Here is a 20,745-nt window from a genome sequence, read left to right as displayed (position 1 = left end):
AGATATGTATAGTGCAAGCCACTGAATTCAAGTATTTCTTTCAATTTCTTACACGATAAGCATTAAGCTATATTCTATTTTCCTTTCTACAAGTTTTATGGTCAAATTTTACCTGTGCTTTATCAGTGAATTCAGGTTTCCTTAGTGCTTCATTTAGGGCCAAAGCTGTTTTTTAACTTAAGAACTGGTCGATGCTCACAATTACTGTTTTAACGATTCAAACAATTTTGAGCAAACTGACAACTCTATGCAGCCAGACCAAAACACATAATTACTAGAATATAAAAATTTAAAAATCCATAAGTCATGATTTAAATGATCCAAAGAACACAAAGTCTGCATGAAAATGTTTTTAACACTAGGCATGAATGAAAAAAAGGTGGCTTTTATAGCTAATATAATAGCTAGTACATTAAAGAAATGCTAATACTCTGCTTAAGTGGCATATTAATTGATAAACTTCCTCATTTCAGAGTATTCTCAAATAGTAAATATCCTAATCAGAGGTGAGAGTAAAAAGACTCAGGCTTTGGCTCTGACATATGCAATCTTCAGAACAAACTGACAGGTGATATTCCCATTCATCTTCATGGTTCTAAAAACATAAAAGAGCCTTTTAATATGCTAAGATTACATGTTAGAGAATTAACACCATAAGCAATCTAATGATATGTGTCTCTTTATATATTTGTACTTGCATGCTTTCACTCTCTGTATACTTGTTTGTCTACAAAAAGCTGTTTTGTCTGCTTTGTCTCGTTTCTGGAACAACAAACCAGAAAAAAATTTTTTACCATGCACGTTATATAATGTATTTCTCTCAAAATAGTCTCTAAATGCAAAAATCCTAAATAAAATTGTTTTAATGATTAGATGGTCAAATGATGCCCCACTCCCCAAGCATCAATTAATCCACAGCTCCTTTATACAAAAAAAAAAAAAGTTTTCCATTTCTATTTAAAGTGTTTGGCAAAGCTTTTGTCTTTTTAAATTACTATATTTCTATTTGTTGTTAAAATATGTGCCATTGTCATATTAAGAAAAAAACACTGGGTTACCAAATATTATGTTCTCAAAACTTGTTTTAAAACTCCCCTGCCCCTGCCACATTGCCTATAAAGACTTACAACAAAATGTTAACAGTGATTATCTTTAGGGGTGGTAGTAATAGGGGATAGGGGTAGGTGGGGAGCTGAGCCAATTAAATATATTTTTATAAAGGGGGAGAAACATGGTAACAAAAATGAAAAATATGTGTTTCATTTAAAATGCAGTAACTCAAAGTGTGTTAACTCCCTGGTAGCTATACGAGTCTCATGTAGATGCAATACTGTCAGAGTTTAAAGACAAATATAATCATAATAGAAATTATTTAATGTACCATATAATTAAGCATACTTATTTAACTTCAGGTAACTGATTAGAAAGAAATAGCCAACCAATTATTATTATTATACCAAGCAATTATTATTAAAAGTGCAGACTATCTTTTAATGTATCATGATGATGAGACCAAAAACTACCACAATACCTAGAACAATAGGAATTAATAAAACTATTTCAGATGGTAGTTTCCTTTCCTCTTGGTCTTTCCACGAGTCAGTGAAAAGCCAAGTTCAAGGTTTTAATTTTTTTATAGATTACATCAAGGAAACTACCACTAAACTTTTGTTCTGAGAGCCTTTATTTTTGGAACACTGTAGGTGGAAATGCATGTACCTTATATTTTCAGAAAAATGAGATAAGATTTTTAAATCAACATGGAAAAATTCCAAATGAAGTTTATTTTTTAAAATAATCACCTTGGGAGGGAGGCTATTCCAGCAATGCTACTATTTAACCCAAATCATTTGGAAGTTTTTCTTTCATAATTACTTTCAAAGCTACTTTATATATATAAAAAGTCACACTCATGATCATATCAGCACATCTTACTTTGGATCCATACCAAACCAGTGATTCAACTTGGTATGTTACACTAGGTGTTAAACTTAGCTGCAAAGGAACTTTTGGTTATCCCCAGAAATCAAACTCACATTAAAGGGATAATTTTAAGTGAATGTATAAGGGTTATGACCAGTAAGGCATTCCAGGACAGCACTGCTAAATAAACATAAAATCCCCCACGAGGACTATAAGGAAGACCAACATTCATTGGGATGTGACTAAATCATGATGTTTACTTTAAAATTAATAACAAAAGTCATCTCTTAGTCATTTCTTTTCTTTTTTTTTTTTTCTTTAATGATGGTTCAGATATATGCAAATCTCTAGCAGGGGACCGTGGTTTCTCTAAGTTTCCCTATCTCATATAGCCAGAGCACTTACTATGAGCCAGGAAATGTTTCAACCTATGGACTTAAGTATTATTAGTATCTTTATCTTATAGATGAGGCAAATAACTTGCTCAGAGTCACACAGAGAATAAGTGAAGAAGCTGGAATTCGAATCTAGACGATGATTCCAGAGTCCACTCTCCTACTCTATATGTCTGTGTGTCCTGTAAGCGATAAATATCCATCCCCACTTAGAGAAGAGGGATATCATTTCCAAGGGGACCACTTAATAGCTATAGCTGACTCTACAGAGGACAGTTTAGGTATACTCAGGTCCTCTCTGAATTGCTTCTGAACCAATACCTACAGATTATTATTAATACCTTTGGAGTTCTACCCCAAATCTTTAGGAAAGGAAATAAAACAAGTCAATCAGTGAACAAGCATGAAAATCCATGTCCATTGTATAAAATATTAAGTGTTGAATTTAAAGTTTATTTAATTTTAAATTCAACTTTAAATATTAAGACTTTTTTTTCTAGTAGCATAAAGTACATGACTATTTTAATACACTGCTGGTAGGAATGTAAATTATTTTCTTGATAAATTTCTGTATTTTCCAAGTTTTTTCCTTTTATAATCAATGAAAAAAGTTAATATTTTTCTAAAAATGACTGAAGTTCCAATAAACAGTGAAAATTCTATGAATGTGAAATATTAGTTTTTTGAATTTTTATTCAAAGAACATTAAGATGGTCAGACTTTTAAAAAATTTTTTAAGATTTATGAGATGTATATGTTTGCTCATGTATAGATCTCCAAGTAATTTTTTTTTTTTTTTTGCGGTACATGGGCCTCTCACTGTTGTGGCCTCTCCCGTTGCGGAGCACAGGCTCCGGACGCGCAGGCTCAGCGGCCATGGCTCACGGGCCCAGCCGCTCCGCGGCATGTGGGATCCTCCCGGACCGGGGCACGAACCCGTGTCCCCTGCATCGGCAGGCGGACTCTCTACCACTGCGCCACCAGGGAAGCCCCTCCAAGTAATTTTTAAATTCCTAGCCAAAGACACAAAGTTCTTAGTGTACTCCTCACTAAGGTATGATTCTGAATCCCTGATCCTGGAATTGGTAATATCTGTAAATAAAAATTGTATTTCACAAAACATGTAAATGAAAAGGATTCCAAAAATAAATACTGTTTTAAATCTGTAACTGGGTGATATTTATACAATGAGAAATAATCTCTAAGGGTAATATATTCAAAATTAATATATTTTTTTAAAATAGTTGCTAAGCTTTGCATAAAACACCTTTATAAACATCAGTTTCAGACCATCTTCAGCTATCAGTTATATAAATCATCACTGCCACTTCCTTTCTTCCTTTTTTTTGGACAATAAAATCTTTCCAACTCAATACCACTTTCTTCTACAGAAAGAATGAGTGCTTCTGGGACAGAAATGCTAACACGTAAAACACTTTTGAAAACTGAAAGGATACAGGGACTGAATATTGCATTTTTAAATTAAAATAACTGGTGTTCTATATGTGTCAAATATTTACTAAAAGAAGTGAGATGTAAATACCTGCTGCTCCAGACTCTTGACTATAACTAATGGACGAAGAACGTATAGTTCTCAGACGTAAACTCTGGGCTCTCTCCTGTCGAGCAGCATCACAGGTCTGATTGGGGTGCCAAATCTGTTTACAGTGGTAGCAAAACTCTGTTCCACAGCCTTCTCGCCCACAAGTTAATTTTGGACAGCTAGCACATCCAAATGCTATCACAGCATACCTTTAAAGAACAAGAAAAAAGATTTAAAATGTGATGTAAAATAAGAGATACTCATTAAGTAAAAATACTATCCAATTTATATGCTATTCCTGAAAAAGTTTTCTATTTATGCATGAGCTAACAGTCATAAACCCTAAAACTATCTATCTCATCAATATAAAAATGGGGAAAAAATAAATAGTTCACAAATGAAGACATATAAATGCCTAAAAAAATTATTAAAGTTTAATTTTCAACTTAACTTTCAACTTTTAACTAGGACACCAAACTGTATATATAGCCTAGTCCTAATTTTATAAAAATTCTATTAAGTTAGTATTATATGCACATAGAAAAGACTAAAAAGAAATATACCAAAAGTCTTAACAGTAGTTTCCCTGGTATTAGGTTTTTTTCTTCTTTATATACTTACATATTTCTAATTTTTACAACTACTTGTTAACGCTAAAATCAGAAAGATAAAAAAATTACCTATTTAAAATTATAATGACTATGGATCAGCTCTACCTATCAGTTAATGGCAAATGAGGCCAATTCATACATTTTGTGAATATCTTGTGTTTATGCATAAATTCTCATATTTTTGTTTTTAAGATGCATGGCAGAAGTTGTCTTTGATGCCAATCTCCTAGTAAAAGGTATACAAACTTTAGTTTTCCATCAGGAAATTTGTTATTTTGCTTCAGAAAAAAAAACTGAGAACAGCAGATTTGTGACTAATATCTGTTTTCTGAGTTAATATTTTTGGCACTTTAAGAATTTCTGACTTAAAATAAATTCTGGGCACTCATTTATCCCAGAGAAATGAAAACTTATGTTTACACAAAAGCCTGTATACAAATGTTTACAGCAGCTTTATTTGTAATAGCCCCAAAACTGGAAACAGCCCAGATGTTCTTCTTCAACAGGTGAATGGTTAAACAAATTATGATGCATATATACCATGCGTACTACTCAACAACAAAAAGGAACTACTGACAAACTTAACAACTTGGATGAATCTCTGGGGTATTATGCTGAGTGAAAAAAGTCAGTCTCATACTTTATGATTCTTTTTTTTTTTTTTTTTTTTGCGGTACGTGGGCCTCTCACTGTTGTGGCCTCTCCCGTTGCGGAGCACAGGCTCCGGACACACAGGCTCAGCGGCCATGGCTCACGGGCCCAGCCGCTCTGCGGCATGTGGGATCCTCCCAGACCGTGGCACGAACCCATGTCCCCTGCATTGGCAGGCGGACTCTCAACCGCTGCACCACCAGGGAAGCCCTATAATTCTATTTATATAACATTTTTGAAATGACAAAATTTTAGAGACGGAAAACAGATCCGTGGTGGCCAGCAGTTAGGAATGGGGTGGGGTCAAGGTGCAGGCAGGAGCGAGGGATGTATTTAAAAAGAGCAATATGAGGGATATTTGTTGTGATGGAATTGCTCAGTACCTTGACTATGGTGGTGGATATGGATACACAAACCTACAGGTGATAAAATGGTATATAAATACACACACAAAAATAAATACAGGTAAAACTGGGGAAGTCTGAATAAGATAGGTAGATTGTATCAATATCGATATCCTAGTTGTGATATTGCTTTATAGCCTTGCTATAATGGTACCACGGAGGAAAACTGTTTGAAGGATATATACAGAATATCTCTGTATTATTTCTTACAACTACATATAAATCTACAATCATCTCAATAAAACTTTCAATTAAAAAAGCCTAGTGTTTGAAAGAGACACAAACAAGTCATCTATGCATAAGAGGCTTTTGTAAATATCAAACATTTTGCCTAGAAATTTAGGGGAGTTTTTCAGGGCTCCTCTTCTTACTGGAATAAAATTTAAATAATAGTTGTAACAGAGATTTTTATTGAATTTCAAGAAAATCTATTAAATTGTGCAAAATGTTAAGAGTAAGGAAGTTTCTCCAATTTTTGGACCTCTTGCTTCCTTAGTATCTCACCCTTTAAACTTAAATTTTACATATGAAATTCCAATTTATTTTTGATAGGCCATTTTCCAATTACCATTGTCTATCATAAATGTGTTCAAACACGACTGAATTAAAGGCAATTTAAACCAACACAGGGTAATCTACAAAAGTTCCATTTCCCTGACAGCTTATTCATTGCAGTCTCAATAAAAAGAAAACAATTCTTGAAAGACTCTTTATTTTCTCCCAAGTTATAATCTAAAGCAGTCTTTATAACAGTAGTAATTTCAGTGAAAAGGAAATGGCATTCTCTTCTAAACCTCTTCTCTATCGTACTTTTTCTTGAAAAAAGGAGGGAAGGCGAGAGACAGAACGGGGAAACCCGTGTGTGTGTAGGGGACTATGTTAAGACCAACTATTTTTTTAAGTCAGTCACAATTTATAAAAGCAGAAGAAAAGTTCAGACTACCAAACTCCACTTCTACCACTTATTACCTGTATAATTTTATGTAAGTTACACAATCTCCCTACAACTAAGTTTTCCCAAACATAAAATAGGGATTCACTAAAGTTTGGCTTAGCCTCAGTATTCAGCCAAAAACAGCTTCAGCTTTGGCCTTGACCTTTAGAAGGCCAAATAAGCAAATGACTGCTTCAATGACATTTCTAGTACCTCTGCATTTATGCTTGATTAATGACCATTACCATTTCTACATCTTTTAAAATAATGTATGTCATTTAGACTGAATATTAATATCTGAATATTCATTTTAAAATAAACACCGATAGCCTTTCTAGACATAAAGTAAAAATCTTACTGCTTTATATGGTGAAATCTTACTGGACAACTGAAGTATAAATGTACACCGTGCTGCAAGAATAAAATGCAGTAATTCTTAGTGATGATTGTGAAAGCCAAATTTAGACACAAGCTTAAGAACTTTCAAATAATTCAATAGGGAAACAGATTTACAGTAAATATGAACATCGAGATTGCTTTAACTAGGTAAATCTAGGAAGAAGATATCCTTTCTGAGAAAACACATACTTACAAACATATATGAGGTAGGTTAGCAGAACTTCGGCTGTATCGTAATCCTAACCTTTGAAGAGGCTGTGCAGTGCACTAGTGTATCACTAAGCGAGACTCTTAAGAACTGACTTAATTTCCAGTTGGTGATTTAGGCTATCTAGAGATAGCCTTTCAAGAAAAAGCCCTTTTAGGGAATTCTTCACATCTTGACAAGAAGAATTAAAAGCAGAATGTCAATTTTGCCATTTCAAAATTTCACAAGTTCCAAAATTTGGCAAAATATTCATAAAAACATGAAGGGTTATGGTGAAAAAACTGAGGACTCATATTTTCTTCTCAATAATCAGATTTCCAAAGAGCTTTATAAACTGCTTTAAGATGAAAATTACTTAAAGTTTTGAGTCTAGAGACTTAAGCTTGTTGAAAATGACTGCTTATAGATATCTATTTAGAATTTTTAAAATATGCAGTGTAATTACCGGGAGCAAACTAACAGCTGACATGTTAGCTAATTAGTTAATTACCATTCCCGCATCATGATGTCAAACATTTAATATGATGGCTAATTTTTAAAAATTAATTCTTAAAATAAAATTTTATATTTATTCCTGTATCTCAAAAGTTCATCACTGGTGATATTTGACTTTGACCTTGAATACTGATTAAACATCTGGCCACTTGGCTTTTGTGAAAATGTAGGTTTTGATGTATCTCAAAAGTTAGGACGTAATAGGGCTTCCCTGGTGGCACAGTGGTTAAGAATCCGCCTGCCAATGCAGGGGACACAGGTTCGAGCCCTGGTCCAGGAAGATCCCACATGACGCGGAGCAACTAAGCCCGTGCGCCACAACTACTGAGCCTGCGCTCTAGAGCCCGCGAGCCACAACTACTGAAGCCCACGCGCCTAGAGACCGTGCTCCTCAACAAGAAAAGCCACCACAATGAGAAGCCCGCACACCACAACGAAGAGTAGCCCCTGCTCACCGCAACTAGAGGAAGCCCGTGTGCAGCAACGAAGACCCAACGCGGCCAAAAATAATAAATTAAATTTTAAAAAAATTAGTAATAACAAAAAGTTATGTTGTTTAAATAAAACAATGTGTGTGAGTGTGTGTGTGTGTGTGTAGGGAGGGAGGGAGAGAAAGAGAGGAGAGAGAGAGAGAGGAGAGAGAAAGAGAGAGGAGAGAGGGAAGGAAAAGAGAGAATTAGTTTACAGCACATCATATGTACTCAAATGTTAGAGATAAAGTACATCAAACTTGTTTTACGCTACTCTGCAGTATTTTTTTAAATAGAAAAGCTAAGATGTCCTACTCCAGAGCTAAACATTTAAGTCCCATTCAATCTAAGCAAATTCCAAAGAAAAACAGGATTATCTTTAACAATACTAACCAAATATTTTCATGACTGTGAATTTTGATAACTATAGAAGTTAGGGTATTTTGTCTAGAACTTTTTTCTTATGCTAACAATTACTGAGAGTTTACTATGTAAGTGTTCCGTTTTCATACACATTCAATCTTAGTAACTGTGTTAAGCACATTCTATTATATAATATATTGAGCAATTAAATGTACCTAGCATTCACATATTTTGAAAACAGAATGCCAGGACTCTTGAAGATGATTTTCATTGTGTGAGAGCCAAACTTATTTTCCACTGGAAATTATAAATCTCAAATTATAATGGAAGCAAATGGTAAAACTAAATTAAATACAAAATATTTGCTTTAAAGAAAAATTTCAATGCTCTAATGCATTAGGTATTATTTGAGAAAATAACAGGCTCAGCAGAAGGTCACAGAAATAACTGAATAATACTAGTTGGCTAACTAAACATCTCTGGCTTAAACAGTACACAAATCTTGGTTCAGAAGATAGTTCCATTTCCTTCTATGATCCCTTATTTAACTCAGGTCTTACTTTCTGTCTCTATTTTTCAGCTGAAGATCTCTAGTTACTTGAAATGTTTAAACCTTTCTACTTAGCAGCAGTGGAGGGAAAGGAAGAAAGTGGGAAAGACAGAAAGAGACTGAAACAGGGCAGTTTTTCCAGAAATATTTTCTATTTGTTGGATTGTTAATAGGTGAAACATACTAAGAAAGAACTCAATGGTCAAGTTAGGGACATGCTAAGCAAAATTAAAGTACTTTTTTGTTTGTTTTTTTACTATAGGATTTGCTAAAATAATTTTTAACATACCAGTAATGTACATATATAGTAAACATTATTTTCCAAATTTATTTGACCATGACATGTATTTCCTGGGAGTGTTTCACAGTACTAGAGTTCCACAAATTAGCACTGAGGAGGTAGGAATACCAACTAGGGTCGTATACTCTGCCTAGAGCAAATTCCTCCTGAAGGAACAAGTAAGAAGAACAAACTACACCAAACGTGAAATGGAATCCTAAGAAAGATATAATAGTCTCAATAAAAAAAATTTTTTTTTTTTTTTGGTACGCGGGCCTCTCACTGCTGTGGCCTCTCCCGTTGCGGAGCACAGGCTCCGGACGCGCAGGCCCAGCGTCCATGGCCCACGGGCCCAGCCCCTCCGCGGCATGTGGGATCCTCGCGGACCAGGGCACGAACCTGCGTCCTCTGCATCGGCAGGCGGACTCCCAACCACTGCACCACCAGGGAAGCCCAATAAAAATTTTAATTAAAAAATGAGAAAAAAGAAAAGAAAGATTATCCAGGAGTCCAAGATAACTTTTCCCCCAAAAGCACAAAGCTTTAACACAACCTTTAAAGAACAAAGAAAATATAATCAGAAATACCAAAATTACTTGATCCAGTTAAGGGGAAAAGTCAAGTTTTATATTCAAATCAATAGGCTCATGATTCCATTAGCAAGAAGTTACTATTATTCTGTGGAAAAGGAGTGACTTAATATATTTGAGAGACGGTCTAGACAAAGTAAGGCTCATCTCCTGGTTCCCCCTTTCAGGATCTCCTTTCCTAGAGAGGATGCTTTCTGTTCTGCTTTCCAGTACATGCTGTAGGGGAGGGGAGGTCGACGGTTGTAGAGAACCGCCCAGATTATTTGCAGAAGTCTGTCTAATTTCAGGGTGGAGTGTTAGGCCATTTGGGATGCATATCTAAAGCTAACTTCTTTAGCTAATTAGTAAAAGAAAGCTGATATGTCTCCTGGGTCTTATGTATCAACTCGGTTCTTGTTTTCTCAGACACATGTACTTGTTTCCTCGGGAGAAAATCAAAGTTGGACCTGCTCTCTGCTCTAAAAGGTTAGCCTACAAAAGCATTTCCAGCATGTCAAAAGACGGGCAAGTTATGGCTAAAACCCTTCTTTGGAGGATGGGAATGAGAGTCATATAGATAGAATAAAATTCTAAAAATACATGTTCCTTAGTTCCTAAGCCTATGGTGCCACTCCATTATGAACAGTACCCATTATGAACAGTATCTTCCACCAGAGTAAGTTATTATTTAGAGCCATTTAAATGTCAGTAAATCAGCTCAAAGCTTAACAAACCTGATTATAGTTGAGCACACTGCTTAAAAATGGTTTATTAACTGTTCCTAAGACATATGATTTACATTAATGACATATATTCAGATTTGTTCATTCAATAACTCTTTATTGAGCATGCGGTTAACCTGTGGTTATAAAGAAAAAAATACTTTTTATTTTTACTCTTGAGGGGCTCACAGATATTAAATCATTACCTATACTCTAGTATAATAAATGTTCCTGCATATTCAAAGCTCCCCAGCAAAGTCAGAAGCACTCACACGAGATAACATGGATAATGTGTGCTAGCAGAAGGGTAGTCTTAGCCAACCGAAACAAGTGATGACAGAAACCAAGATGCCAGGTTTTTGCTATCTGCCTAGACAATGTACAAACTAAGCCTCCTAGGCAGAGGTAATAGATATTTTTATCCAAGACAGGTCTTATGCTTCCCCTCCTACATGTCCCTCACTGTAATTCTTTTCCTCAGCCATGGCCAGATTTTTCTCTGAACCTGTATAGACTGGCATGTTCTAGAAGCAGTCCAGGTAACTTCACCCTGGTTAAATCACAGCACACACGTTTGGCCTCCTAGACCCCTTCACAAGAGGGGTTCAGAAACACATACTGTCCTTTAAACAAGCTTAATCTGCCCTGGCCCTCAGAAGAGTGGAAAGACTGTTAGGTCAGAAACCCTCAGAGGTCTCAAATAGAAACCAGGTCAGGTTTTCTTTCTACTCTGAGTTAAGGGCAATATTTCTCAGTGTGTTAAACTACATGTTTAAGTAAAATTGGTGTCAGATACAGAAAATGGTCATTTTGGTAAGTATCAAAAGCAAGAGGAAAACATAATTTCACATTTAGCATTTCTGGAAAAAAGTCTTTCAAGTGTGTTGTACAATGAAAGGGATTAAAATACTACACGCATGCCTGTGGCCCTAGTACATACTTACTGGCTATGCATTATGAATAACTGTCAAACAGTCAGATATTTACCAGTATCCCCTGTGCCAGATTTCAGTAATAAATAGAGTTTAAATAAGAAATTTCTCTCTGTGAATCCAAAGATTTTAATAAGTTCCAAGAGGGCAGAGATTTTCATCTTTTGTTAGTTATTAAAAATCCCCAGTACCTCACACACGGGTGCAGTAAATATTTGAAGAACTGTCTGATTTAAAAAAACAAAACTTCAGAAATGGAGATGAGGAATGATAAATAAGAACTATAAAAACCTTACTGTGTGCTAGGAATTATGCTAGCAATAACATTAAAAACCTTCTCAATCCTTAAAACATGATAGGATAAGAGATTCAAAATCAGGTCTGTCCACGCTCATGCTAAGCACAATTGTAATTTGTAATGAGGTCTTATGCAGTATTCTATGTTTTCAAAGCATATGTATAAATTTTGTCAGAGGGTGATCTTTTCCACGTAACACAACCATAAAACCTATAACATAATCAAGTATATAAAATATGCTCTTACTAATCTAGTGAGCCAGCATAAATTGAATACAAATGAAAATACATAAAGTAATTAATCTCTGTGACATGTTTTCTTTGTCCTTTGTGCGTAAGGCTAACAACCACCAAAACCAAAAATTAATTTATAGCCAAATTAATCATGACTAATTCTCTGTTAAACTTATGTAACAATCAAGTGGTTTTCATAATAAAGGAATATATTAAAGTAGGTGTTTCTATTATTTTAAGATTATTTTATACTTGAGTTCACATTCATGTCTTCCTCTCCAAAATACTTAGAATACTTAAGCCATATTATTTTTAACAATGATGTCTCAATAAGAAAATGTGCAAAATACCTAAGAGTATGAGATTATGAAAAAAAATTAAATTTACTGAGAAATGTCATATATACCAAAGGATTTATAAAGAATAATAAAATGAATACCCCCTGAATCTACCACACAAGTTAAGAATAGTATCAGTAGGGTGATCATATAATTCACAACCTGACTGGAACTACTGAAAAAGAAAGGTAATGCTATTAAAATTTACACCAGTACAATAAGCATCAATTGGAACTATCTTGGGCAAACCAGAACCTATGGTTACCTTGTTTATCTGTGGCTTTAGAAGTTCCTTGATTGCCCCTTTGAAGTTCACATCCCTTCTTCTTCCTCACAAGAGGTAACCATGAAACTAAATGTATTTATCCATTTTACTGTTAATGAACTTTTTTGTTTTGTTTCTTTGCTATTATGAACATTCTTTTTTTTTTTTTTGCGGTATGCGGGCCTCTCACCGTTGTGGCCTCTCCCGTTGCAGAGCACAGGCTCCAGACATGCAGGCTCAGCGACCATGGCTCACGGGCCCAGCCGCTGCGCGGCATGTGGGATCTTCTCGGACCGGGGCACGAACCCGCGTCCCCTGCATCGGCAGGCGGGCTCTCAAGCACTGCACCACCTGGGAAGCCCTATGAACATTCTTAAACATGTCTCTTAACTAGATGTCTCCTGGCACACAAGTGAAGAGTTTCTCTGAGGCATTTAACTAGGAGTGGATCTTCTAAGTTATAGGGTAAATGTGTGTTCAATTTTACTAAATAATATAGCAGTAAGTGAGCTAATCAATCTATATTTTCTTTTAGTTTAATTTTGTCCTTTTATTTATATAACTTACCTCTGTAATCTGTTTTGATTTTGTTTTAATTTATTATATGTGGTGACAATCTAATTTTTTCCCCTCAAATAGCTAATTTTCACAATTCTATATGGTGAATAATCAATCCTTTCCCAGTTGGTTTGGCATTCTTCCCCCCATATCAAGTTCTTTTTTTTTTTTTTTAATAAATTGTATTTATTTTATTTATTTATTTTTGGCTGCATTGGGTCTTCGTTGCTGCACACGGGCTTTCTCTAGTTGTGGCGAGCGGGGGCTACTCTTCGTTGCAGTGTGCGGGCTTCTCATCACGGTGGCTTCTCTTTGTTGCAGAGCACAGGCTCTAGGTGCACAGGCTTCAGCAGCTGTGGCACGCAGGCTCTAGAGCGCAGGCTCAGTAGTTGTGGCACACGGGCTTAGTTGCTCCGCGGCCTGTGGGATCTCCCTGGGCCAGGGATTGAACCCGTGTTGCCTGGCAGATTCTTAACCACTGCGCCACCAGGCAAGTCCCCAAATCAAGTTCTTATACAAGTGAGAATCTATGTCAGCCCTATCTATTGTGTTCTATTAGCTTGATAGTGTTGATATTATCCACTATGATGACATGATCCATCAACCCAGCACGAGAGAACATACCTATTTAGTGACCAGAAAGCTTGTGCCCCTGGATTTACTCTCTCAATCTCTCCTGTTCACAGATTCTGACACGAAAGCCTCCTTTTAATTTGTTCCATCATTTTCACACATTTTCTTTTAAAGCTATTAAATGCTTAAAGGAACTTGTGAAACACCTCTTATCCTGGGGTTCCATGAAAGACAGTTAGAAAATCACACTTTGTCCAGATGAAATGCAAAATACCTCTGTTTGAACTCTTGCTATAGGGATATTTGCTATAATGATTTGCAAAAGCCTTTTTTTTTTAAACCTAAAATTTGTAATCAACTTGAAATCTACTCTAATGAATGTGCACACCTGCACTAGTAAAAATATTCTGCAGGGGTCCACAGGATCAAGAGTGATACAATCGTACCTAAGCTCTTCTCTAGCTCAAATTATTTAAAGGCACTGTTCATTATCCCTTTTTCTTCCCATCTTTTTCTTGAGAATTTAACCCTTCACAGGTCCAGAGTCTGCTCCTACCATACACCTGGAAGCACAGCCAACCTTGGCCCAGTTTAGATAGTATCTTTAATATATTATTTTGTTATTTATGTTACAGTACAAGCATCCTGCAATATAGGAGATCATAATACAAATGTGATACTGAACAGTACCTCCAAGTCCTTCACACAACTAATGAATTCATAGAATGTTAAATAATTAGATAATCTAATATTTTTAATGCTTTATGTTTCACAGAAATCCCTGGTAGACAGTCAAGTGCTAGTGATACCTGGGAAAACTGGTGGAATCTGCACAGGCTAGAAACATACTATTACCTTTCTCACTTAAAATTATGGAATTCATAGACTAAATACAATCTGAAAATATGCTGCTCAATAAGTTTTTAATAATGGATTTGATCAGAGTCCTGAAATTGTCATTTGATAAATCAAACTCACATTTCAGCCTTGTCTCTGATTATACCCAGATAATCTTGGAAGTTCTGGGTTTTCCCAAACTCTTATTTATAATCTCTGGCTTACTAATGGTATGCTAAACTCATCCAGGGTTTATGGCTTTCCTTATTCGTGAAAAGCATATGACTATTTTTTTCTAGTTGACAACCATACACGGTAAATACTCTATTAACAGGAGCTGCTGTTAACATAATAACCAAATATACAAGCAAAATTATTTTACTTTAAATATTGGGAAAATGGTATTTGTAATTCAAAAACTTGAGGCAAATGAAGTATTACGTAACCTCTAGATCTTGTGTCTCAAGAACACATCAACACATGAACACATCATACTGTGGCACCCATTAAGGTGCCTTTCAAAAGGGTCTTTAAGTTTATACAAGTGACTCCCCCACCAAAAGCAAACAAACAAAATGTCTGATCATTTCATCTATTATAACAAAATAAAAATTCTCCAAATGGATGGGGAAAATCAATAGGACTAGATCCTGCACTCTACCACCTTATCCTTTTCTTCTGAAAACAGTCTTAAGTGAATATATGATGCAAAGACAATATAAAAATGAGTAAGACAAGATTCCTGCCTTTAATATCTAACATTGTCCCTGACACATGGTACATACTCAACATATTTTTGTCTACTGAATGAATGAATTACCTGGCATGTTAAGATTTTTCTTTTGAGTAACAGTCAGCAAATTCTTATTTTATCCACAGAGAAAAAAATTAACTCAAGAAAAATCAAACAAAATCTTCTTACCCACAGTCTGGAGCTGGACACCACCTACAATCAGGATCTGCAACGAGCCACCGTCTAAGCATAAATTCTTCATATTTTTCCATCAAGACATCATCACTCAATATCAAGCGAATATCATGGGGATTAAACCGTTCAGTACATTCTGGGCAACTGATATTAACCCTACTTTCAGAAATTTCTATCCTTAGGTATTGTCGTAAGCAATCCACACAAGATCTATGATGACAAGTCATTATCTCAGGAAACCTGTCTTTAGAATGCCGTAAAAGGCACAAGGGGCACTCTATAAAGTCTCCAACTTGTTTGCTGATAGAAGTTAATCCATTGTCAGAGGAGGTATTTGTAGAGAAAATGGAGTTCTTATCAGTACACATTTCAGAATGTATACTTTCAATACTCGCAATTCCATCCACCCCGCCATTTAGCTCCCTTGATTTACGTTTGTTATCCTTTTTCCTCCGGAACAGAGAGCCTATTGAAATTCTTCTTTTTTTGGGTGCCTTTTTGACCGAAGGCAAGCTCACAGATGAAGCAGAAGACTGAAGATCTCGATCTGAACCCATTTGCCGATGTAAACTCATGTCTAAAATGCTCATTAGAATTGAGTCAGGGTCTGTGTTTACACACAGCCCTTCATTATATTTAGAGATAAAACCTGTTTCTTGTTCTTGCATTCAGATTAAGTCATGATGTAAGAAAATCCTATTTGGTTCCTTCAGAGAATTCTTGAAAGAGTTCAATTTATGGTAGACTTATCACAGATGTTCTGAAAAACAAAAGAAAACAAAAACACCAAGATTATTTAATTGCATGTTTCTTAATAAACTTACAAACCCTCTATGAAACTTCAAATAAGCATGTTCTTTAACCATTAGTTTTTGGTTTTGATTTTTTTAAATAAGGCCAGTTTATTGAGTAGTCTACAAGAGAATATAAAACCAATGCTGATATAACAAGGATATTACTTAATCTTAAGAGTCTAGATTTGAGCTGACCTTATTCTTAAAATCTTGTACAAAACTTTTGATTTTTATCACACTCAAACCTCAATGATTCCCACTGCCTTTAGGAGTTTAAAAAAAATTGACAATAAAATGGACATGCAAATACAAATGGCTAAGTAGAGCTTACACGATCGTGAAGAACAAAGTGTGTGGGGGGTGGGCCGGGGTATGCTCTTACCCTGCAAGATATAATGACTCATTATAAAGTTACAGTAATTAGGAAGACAGTGTGGTACATCACCAAGATGGATACAAAGACCAGTGGAACAGAACACAGTCCAGGAAAAAAGTCCCACATATACACATGGATACTTGACTTATTGCCAAAAGTGGCACTGCTGAGCATTAAGAATGGCCTTGTCAAAAACAAAACAAAAACAACATAGTACTGTTTTACTGGTTACCCATCTGAGAAGAGAAAAGGAACTTAACCTATAGCTAACCCCCTGCATAAAAATCAATCGATGGTTCATAGATCTAAATGTGAAAAGTAAAATCATAACGCTTCTAGGAGTTGATAGAAGAGAATATTTCAACGAAAAGAGTTCTTAAACAAAACATACTAAAGTACTTACCATAAAATGAAAGATTGTTAAATTGGACTACAATAAAATGAAGAGACAGTATGAAGGGAGTGGGAGAAGACATTCGCCACATAAAACTAATAAAGGACCAGTATCCAGAATATGGAGAGAATACTTAGATGTCAACAAGACAAAGCAGACAATATAATAGAAAAATGGGTGAGGGACATAACAGGCACTTCACAAAAGAATATGAAAAAGTGCTCAACATCATTTGTTGTACACATTAAAGCCACACTGAGAGACCACTACACACCCAGCAAAATGGCTAAAATTCCAACTGACATTTCCAAGTGTTAGCAAAGACGCTGACTGCTGGTAGGAGTTTAGAAAACTACTTTGAAAAACTGTTTAACAGTATCTACCAAATTTGGACACATGGATACTCTATTACCCAATTTATACTCCTATACATGAATGCACGAGAAACGAATGCATACATGCACCAAAACGTCCACATAACAACATTCACAGCAACACTAGTTATAATACGCCCATACACTGGACACAACCCATATTTCCATCACCAGTGGAATGGATAAACAAGTTGTGGTATATTCATTCCACATTCTGGTATATCTGGTATACCAGAAAGCAATGAAAATGAACAAAACACTGCTACTCATAAAACAAGAATGACTCTCTCGTAAGAGGATCTGTACTGTACAATTCCATTTAAATAAAGTTCAAAAACAGACAGAGCTAATCTGTGATGTTATAAGTCAGTACTGTAGCTACCTTTTGAGGAGAGGCACAAAAGAAGAGGCACAGGTATAGTGGTTACAAAGCTATGTTCAGTTTGTGATAAATCACTGACCCACAGACTCATGATGAATACATTTTTCTCGGTGATTGTTATACCACAATTAAAGGTCCAAAAAAAAACAACCAAGCTCCCTGAGGTGATAGCCACACATATTTCACTCAGGCAAATTTTACTCATGTCTATCAGTTTATATTTTCCCATCATCTGCAGCATATTCCCTTAATTCTGAGGGAAATATAGAGTGTGATGGTAAATGAACTAAAAATTTCTGCATATTTTCTTCTTTATAGTTATTATTTTCTCTTGCATCTCAAAATGCTTTCTGTACTCCAGGGTTCAATATATGTATCAATGAACAGAACTGTAGAGGGAATCTATCTTGGGGATTCTGTCCTAAGAATTTATCATTTAAAACATTAAACCAGTGGTATTTAATGAATACCAGCTGGAGAATTTTTCAAAACACACTTTTAGAAATTTGATACCCATATAATTCATTATCTAAAAAAGAACCTAGTAAGAGTGAATGGAGGTGCTATTAATATTTAAACTAGGATAACAGGGGCAAACTAGAACATACGGTCATCCCACTTAGGAAGACTTTCTAAAACATTCTGCAAATAAACAAATAGGCATCAAAGGAAAAGAAACAAATTTGAATACTAAAAAATTTAATATTTTTATATGGCAAAAAATACTATAAAGTAGGATGACGTGATAAATTAGTAAAACATGTATAACAATGAACAAATTTCCTTAGTATACAAACAGCTTTTACACATTAGTAAGAAAAAGATGTACAACCTAGTAGTAAAATGAGCAAGGATATAAGGAGGAAGTTTGGAGAAAAAGAATTACAAAAATTAGGAAGATAGGAAACAGTGTTCAACAACACTAAAGAAATGAAAATTCAAACACTAGATACACCATCTGTACACATTAGACTGACAAAGGTTGAAAGAGTTGGTGAATGTGTATTGAAAGAAGCACCTCACATATTGTTGGGAGGACTGCAAATCAGCACAACTCTGGGGAACCAATTTGGCACTATCTATTAAACTTCAAAATGGAACTGTTCTTTGACCAGCAATCCTACATGTAAAATTTATCCTTCAGAAAATATGACACAAGTGTGCAAAGAAATATTGTGCAAGGAAACTCACTGCAGCCTAGCTGATAGAAGCAAACAAAACAAAACAAGGCAAACAAGCCCCACACAAAACCTGGAAATAACTTCTGTCTCACAGGGAACTGGTAAAAATAAAGGAACCAACCACAATTTACATGTAATGATAAGGAAAAGATCTCGCTACATAATACTGAGTGAACAATAATAACTGCAAAATAGTATGTATAGTATGAATCCATATGTGGAAACAAACGCACCCACAGAGGTTTACATGTACCTACACAATTTCTGGAAAAATGTTAAACCATTAACAATGGCTACCCTGGGGAGAATAATCTTTAGTATTCACTTTCTGCTTTCTGCATAGTTTACAATTGTACCATGAGCATCTATTGCATATAGTTTTAAAAAAAACCAGTTAACTGAATCCCACAAACGACAACAAAAAACATATTCCACTCTAGAGCTACCCAATCAAATTGAGGATGTGGTCCAGAACTTGTATATTTTGAAAATGTTCCTCAGTAATTTAGTTGCACACGCTGGTCAAGAACCACTAATTCTAAAGAGAGTCTGCTAAACACTTTCACTTAAAAACAGAATTCTATAGGCTTGGCCTCCAAAACAAGGCTCCTTGTTTTTCATTAGTTTAGGTACTAAAAATAAAAGTGCCATTAAAAAAAAAAAAACCCTCAGTTTATAGTCATTTTCAGCCTATGGGGCTATAGTGAGGTAGTACTTAAAAACCTATGTATAGAGATAAGAGAGACATTTTTAAAAAACCCACATAAATTAGTGACTATCCTGTAGAAAAAATCCACGAAAGGTGTCTAAAAGCATGTGACTCAACAGTATTGGGAATGCCTCAATCAAGGGGACTTTGGCTTAATTTCAAAGTTAAAGTCTAAGCCTAGCATGTGCTAAATAAACCCTGAGGTTACCACCATAAACAAGATAGACATGGGTCTCTGTACTCAATGCGATATGTCTGGAGAAGAAATATATATCACAAAACCAATAGTTATAAACTTATATATATTAAATTTGTCTCTGTTACTACAACTCTTGAAAACAGCCGAGTCCATTTTCACCAGATTTAGAGGGAGTCTTTCAGACATTATGACAAACTATAGGCTATTACAGAATTCATCTTAAAAAGAAAGGAAGCCATCTTGCAAGCCACCTACAAGATTAATAAGAGGCCCTGCATAACAGCAGATTCAAAAGATATAGTCAATATTTCACCCCACCACCCCAAAGTGTGGACATATTCGTACCTCCTTCCCCTCCTCTCAGTGATTTACAATATACAAGTTTTAGCCATATACATAAAGTTTAGTCTAACTTTGCAGATGGGGAATCAGAGACTCAAGAGTATTAAGTAAAGAACTAAACCTAATTATTCTAGTGGTATATGAAATTAAGATTATATGGTTCACCCACAACAAAGAGTTTTTAATCAAACTGTTTATTTGCATAAACATTTAGAAACTAGTAAACTAACTTGGATTTCTGAGACTATACCCTTAACCACCAAAAAACCAAAAAAAGCACTACAGAAATTCTGCCAATTTGAACAGATGACAAAAATGTGTGAAATTATTAAAAAAAAAAACTTTCAGTGATTTAGAAACTTATTTTTAGAAAAAGCTGATTTTATTCTCCAATGAAAAATAAAAATCTATTATTTGCATCATTTAATATAGTACTATTCTTTTTGAACTCAACTTTTTAAACTATCAACTGTATCAATCTGTAAGTACTATTGTTATGTTCGGCCTCATAAATG

At 35.1% G+C, this 20,745-nt stretch overlaps 1 protein-coding gene across 2 annotated transcripts in view; it reads right to left on the bottom strand.

Annotated features, from left to right (window-relative positions):
• The window catches only part of RNF19A (ring finger protein 19A, RBR E3 ubiquitin protein ligase), a 59,305-nt gene that overhangs the window by 18,762 nt on the left and 19,798 nt on the right, over nt 1-20,745 (bottom strand). For both annotated transcript variants that reach the window (XR_014291665.1, XM_082601835.1), the window contains 2 exons: nt 15,474-16,239; nt 3,862-4,070 (listed from right to left, as the gene is read on the bottom strand). Coding sequence is in view for 1 of the 2 variants with exons in the window: in XM_082601835.1 (XP_082457961.1) it covers nt 3,862-4,070; nt 15,474-16,147 (883 nt within the window). In the remaining variant the exon portion in view is untranslated. The remainder of the gene's footprint in view (nt 1-3,861; nt 4,071-15,473; nt 16,240-20,745) is intronic.

This window comes from Mesoplodon mirus (assembly GCF_964341445.2).
Source record: "Mesoplodon mirus genome assembly, chromosome: 16".
Taxonomy (NCBI): Eukaryota; Metazoa; Chordata; class Mammalia; order Artiodactyla; family Ziphiidae; genus Mesoplodon; species Mesoplodon mirus.
This window is presented reverse-complemented; position numbering and strand designations above follow the sequence as displayed.